This window comes from Brassica napus, chromosome C6, assembly GCF_020379485.1.
Source record: "Brassica napus cultivar Da-Ae chromosome C6, Da-Ae, whole genome shotgun sequence".
NCBI lineage: Eukaryota > Viridiplantae > Streptophyta > Magnoliopsida > Brassicales > Brassicaceae > Brassica > Brassica napus.
Window position 1 is genome coordinate 197,805 of NC_063449.1, and position 5,396 is coordinate 203,200.

The 5,396-nt window shown below is 49.5% G+C and overlaps 1 protein-coding gene across 1 annotated transcript; it reads left to right on the plus strand.

Moving 5' to 3' along the window:
- The first annotated feature begins 242 nt into the window (after positions 1-242).
- On the plus strand, positions 243-2,129 carry LOC106423599. Its single transcript, XM_013864373.2, has 3 exons — positions 243-1,093; positions 1,172-1,241; positions 1,311-2,129. The coding sequence occupies exons 1-3, from the start codon at positions 243-245 to the stop codon at positions 2,127-2,129; spliced, it is 1,740 nt and encodes a 579-aa protein (XP_013719827.2).
- The last annotated feature ends 3,267 nt before the right edge of the window (positions 2,130-5,396 follow it).

Here is a 5,396-nt window from a genome sequence, read left to right on the forward strand (position 1 = left end):
CTAGCAGCGTGAAGGCTCTGCTGAGAAAATGTGGAGGAGCCGGGGTGACTTTCTTGATCCCGACAAAATCTCAAAGGCCGTGGTCCCCTCCGTTGGGATTCCAGTGCGTCTAGGAGTCATATTTTCAGAGCGAGACCAAGCTCTGGTTTCCGATTTCTCGACTCATCACGTCTTATGTGAGACGTCGCGGCGCAGCAATAAGTCAGTTCTTTAATGGCGCGTTCCGTATTTCGGTAGTACTGATGGTGACGGCGGCGGAGATCGATGTTTCGATGAGCGTACGGACTCTCGAGGAGTTGACCTATACGAAATCCATGGGGGACAGTCTATTCTCGATTCATATGAGGCCCAACTACAACGTAATTATTGATCATCCAAGCAGGACGGCTAACTGGCAGCGCTTCTATTTTTATGTCAAATATGACGGTTTTGCCTTCGAGGAGCCGCCCGACGATTCCCTTCTATTTTTGGGTGCATTAATCAAGAAGAAGCTAAGCGGAGCGAAAAAGGCATCTTCTGCGACTCTCAGTGAGACGACCCCTAGTGAGACGACTCCTCCCGCTCCTCTTCCCCCCGCTCCTCTACCTCTCGCTGTTTCCCCCGGGCCATCTGTAGGCCCGGTAAATGCTGAGTCTTCGAGGGAGGATCTGATGCGGACCTCTGAACGGGAGACTGCTGAGCCATCGGTGACCGATGGTAATAAGAAGAAGAGATCCGCTCCTGATTCCTCTGCTTCGGCTGCTTCTCAAGCGAGAACCGAGTCTGATGGGCCTCTAAAGAAGAAGAAGAAAAAGGAGAAAAAGAAGAAGCATGTCGAGGGACAGTCGGAGCCTATCGGGGACATTGAGGGCCGCGAAACTGCCACCGAGGAAGGTTCCTCTCGTGATGCTGCGACTCGAGCAGTCGTCGAATTGAACGACTCCCCGATCGTTTTGCCGAAGAGGAAGAAAACTTCCCGTAGTCATGAGTCATCTACTCCTGCTGAATCCGCTTCTGCTGCGAAGACTCCTTCAGCTGCACCTCCGACTATCGTTGAAGGTGGTTCAGCCTCGGAGGAGCGTCGGGTCAAATTTCGCGATTACGTGGAATTCAAGTAAGTCAGCGAGACTCCACTTTCTTACACCCCGTCTGAATGCGCTGAACTTATTCGACAGTTTAAAGGTGGTCGCAGGGACTTGCCTGCAGTCAAGGACCTTATCTTCAAGGACGCATATGTTGATACAGCGAGGACCAAAATTTTGGTAAGACCTATTCTCCTTGATTCGTCTCCTTTATATTCCTGTTTCTGATCCTTTCTTTCGTCCATACAGAGTGATGGAAGCATGAACTTCGTCGTCGAGTTGTACGACTCGGCCCTCAAGGAGGCCACGTCCAAGTTAAAACACTCTGACAAGCTCCTTCGGGCGAAGGACACAGCTCACGATCGCAAGGCAAAGGAGTTTAAATCGACGATCGATAAGGTTGCGGAAGAGCAGACTCGGTTGCTTGCCAGAAAGAAGGCTCTGAATTCTCATTTCTTGGAGAAGTTCGGAGAGTTGAAAGATAAGTTCGAGGCTGCCGGCGCGAAGATCCGAGGACTCGAAGAGGAGAAGAATGCTTGGACTAGAGAGAAAGCTGCCTTAGAAGAGAAGATGGTGTCCACGGCTCTGAGGCACTTAAAGGAGGTCAATAGGTTAAGGGATTTTCGGGGTTACGAGGTCACACACGAGCGAGTCCATGTACAAACGGCCATGATTGCTAAGAGCAATCACCGTGTCGCTAAAATTCGAGATCTCGAGAAGCGTCGTGGCGAGTTCGAAACGGCGAGGTCTTTGCAGAGCCAAGCCTTCGGGACGAAGAAATGCCTTGAGGCACTTAAGAAGAGTGGGACCGATATTCCGCAGGATATGATTGACTTGTTCGCTGAACAAGAGAAAGAGTACGAGGCTGAAGCTAAACGCCTAGCCGTCAGCGGGATTCCCGAAGAGCTTCTCTGTCTATCTCCTCTTCGTCTTCGATCCCCCTTCTTTAAGGAGAATGTGTTGGCGGCGATCGACCCATACGGGTCAAATGCAGGTCTGATTGACGCTGGAACCGCTGCCTTCCTCCAAACTCCGAGTAGTTCTCAGGGTGATCATGTGACCGAATAGTTGGATTACCCGACTGGAAGAGAGCTCGGGGAGTCGTCTTTTCAGGAACGTGGGATTGCTAGCGAGGTCGTGAGGCCCGAGGACACGACTGCTCCACTTGTTTCGGACACGGCTGTGTTCTCGGCCGGCCTCGTCGTGAATGAAGGTCCGGTTATCCCGACTCTCAGAGCTAGTGGTGTTACTCCCACTCCTACTCTGGGAGTCGAGGAGACGGAAGTGGAGCCTGTTAACCTGCTTGACCTCTCAGACTTTTTGACTGAAGAGGTGGGTGGTGAGAAACCGGATGAAATTGAACCTGTCATCGTGGGCAATCCGCAAGGAGAAGAGAGAGCGGTTGATGAAGCTGAGAATCCACCTGTTCTGCCAACGGATGAGACTGGAGGTGCTTCGGATCAGCTCGAAGCTCAGGTCATCGAGGAGGCCCCGATCGTATCGAGGACTAATTTGATATGTTGTTGTTGTTTTTCTTAAGCTTTCTGTTTATAGCCCTCGGAGGATTTTGTCGATGTAATATCTGAACTTGTTTCGCTCTGCGGTTCTTTTGTTTCAGACTTCCAGTAAGTTTGTTTTCCTCATAAATTATTTCTAGAACAAAGTTTGCCTTTGTAGTGAGACATAGTTTCGTGGACTCGAAAGTGCCAGTTGGCTTTCGACGAGTCGCTGAATTCTACTTTGAATATTGGGTTTAAACGATTATGATTTGGCAATTTGGTCGATGTTTTGAATTAAACCGGAGAGTCGATGACTCGGTCTTATAAAATTTTGACGCGTTATGCCGTCAGTTCGAGTCCTCGAGAACAGTTTAAATTTTCGAGTTTCAAAGACAATCGTTTATATTTTCGATCAACAACGGTTTCCACTCGATCTTGAAGTAATCCAAAAAATGTTAGGTTGGCCAAGCCCGGCTTTAGAGGATTATAAGATGATTGAAAGTTGTTGTGTTGAACGCATGGGTCAGGACCGCGATACGACCGAAAATCCCTCGAGCATGTGTCTGATCAGGACATGCTCGTTAGTGGGTGTGAGTGCTAGTACGTTTGTCCGAGAGACAAGGTCGTGCTCGTGCGTAAGCATCACTTAAAACAATTTGCGCTCCTACATGTTGGGAGATTGTTTTTGTTATAGCTAGACCTGGTGAAAGGCTGCCTACGTACCTCTAGGAGAGGATCAATCCTTTCGTAGTTCGTTTTGGTTAGTGAAAGTGGCAGTGGATGCGCATTCACTTTTTTTTTTTTTTTTTGGCCAGTGATAGTGACAGAATTGTCATTCACTCGTTGATTTAGAGATTCGGCGATCGAGCAAGACTGTCAAGTGCTCGATCCTCAGGCATGTGCTCAACAGTAGTTAGACTCCTGGTTTAACAACTTCAACAATTTTGTAAGGCCCTTCCCAGTTAGTTCCGAGCTTGCCTGCATTCAGCTCCTTAGTGTTTTCGAACACTTTGTGCAGTACTATGTCGCCCAGTTCGAGAGGTCGAGACTTGACCTTCTTGTTGTAGTAGCCTTCGATCTGATGCTGATAATTCTAGATGCGTAGCAGAGCTTGGTCGCAGCGTTCTTCTATAGCGTCCAGGGCGTCGAAGAGCATATCGCTGTTGAGTTCAATGTTCTGCCCATCCTCGACCATCGTAGACTGGTTACATTTACTTCGGCGGGAGCCATGGCTTCGACTCCATGTGCCATTGAGAAAGGAGTTGATTTCGTTGCTCCTCGAGGAGTTGTCCTATGTGACCAGAGAACACCGTCTAGTTCATCAGCCCAGCACCCATTTTTCAGGTCGAGGCATTTCTTCAAACCGTCGATTATGATTTTGTTGGTTGTCTCGTAGAATTCTCAAAATTTTTTTGATATGAACTGGGAGCCGTTGTCGGTCACTATCTCGTAGGGTAGGCCGTGGCGACAGATGATGTTTTTCCACACGAACCGTTGGACTTCTGTTTCCTTTATGCTTGCGAAAGCTTCCGCCTCGATCCACTTCGTGAAGTAGTCTGTCAAGACTAGAACGAAATGTTTCGGTCGAGAACTCGGCATTGGGCCGATTATGTCCATTCCCCATCGCATGAAAGGGTGTGGAGCTGTCATCGTTCGCAGCAGCTGCGTCGGGGAGCGGATCGTCGAGGCGTGTCTCTGGCATTGATCGCATCCCTGGGCGTAAGCTTCGCAGTCTGCATTGATTGTTGGCCAGTAAAAGCCGAGACTTTTTACTTTTAAAGCAAGTGCTCGACCTCTTCCTGCAGCGCCTTCGTGCGTTTCAGCCATGACTAGGTGCGTCTCCTCGCCGTTGATGCACTTTCGAAGCACCTTGGTTGCGGTCCAGCTATGGAGCTCTCCATCGAGGACGACGTAATGGGAACTCCGTGTCTTGAGCCGTCTCGAAATCCATTTCTCGGGAGGTAGCTTTCCATCAACCAAGTAGTCGATAAATTTCGTCCTCCAGTCGGTGGCGTCAGCTGATTCCGCTTCGAGGATTTGATCCATGGTCGTGGCTTCGGTTATTGATGCTACGACGGTGGTCTCATTAGGAGGTAGATCGATGCTTGGTTTGTCGATCTTGTGGATAGGAATGGTACGTTTCACCTGATCGTGCAGTCTGCTACCTAGGGCAGCGAGGGCATCAGCGCACACGTTCTCTCCTCTGGGTACTTTGGTGAGTTCGAAGAATTCGAAGTCTTTGGCGAGTGCTTGAACGGCCTTGAGGTATGCATCCATCCGTTTGTTACGGGCGTTGTAGTCGCCACTGAACTTACTGGTTACGAGTTGGGAGTCGCAGTACGCGCTGAGGCGTTTTACCTCAACTGCCTTGGCGAGTCGTAGTCATGCGATCAATGACTCATACTCTGCTTCATTGTTCGAAGCGGCGAAGCCGAAGCTGAACGGCTGTCTGATTAACTCTCCTGTTGGGGATTACAGTTGTACTCCCGCTCCTGATCCTTCGTTTGTTGACGATCCGTCGATATGGAGTATCCAATTTTGACTTGGAAAGATTAGATCTTGATCGAGCTCTGGCGCAAGCTCTGCGAGGACTTGAGATTTTGCAGCAGTTTGATTCTTGAAAACAATGTCGTGCTCGCTGAGCTCGATAGCCCACTTCGATAGCCGTCCAGATTGATTTGTATTTTGCATCACCGTTCGAAGCGGTTGATTAGTCAGTACTTCAATTGTATGCGAGTGGAAGTAAGGACGCAGCTTTCTTGCCGACGTTACAACGGCGAGGGCCATCTTCTCAAGGGTGGGGTATCGAGTTTCCGGATCATTCATGCACTTGCTC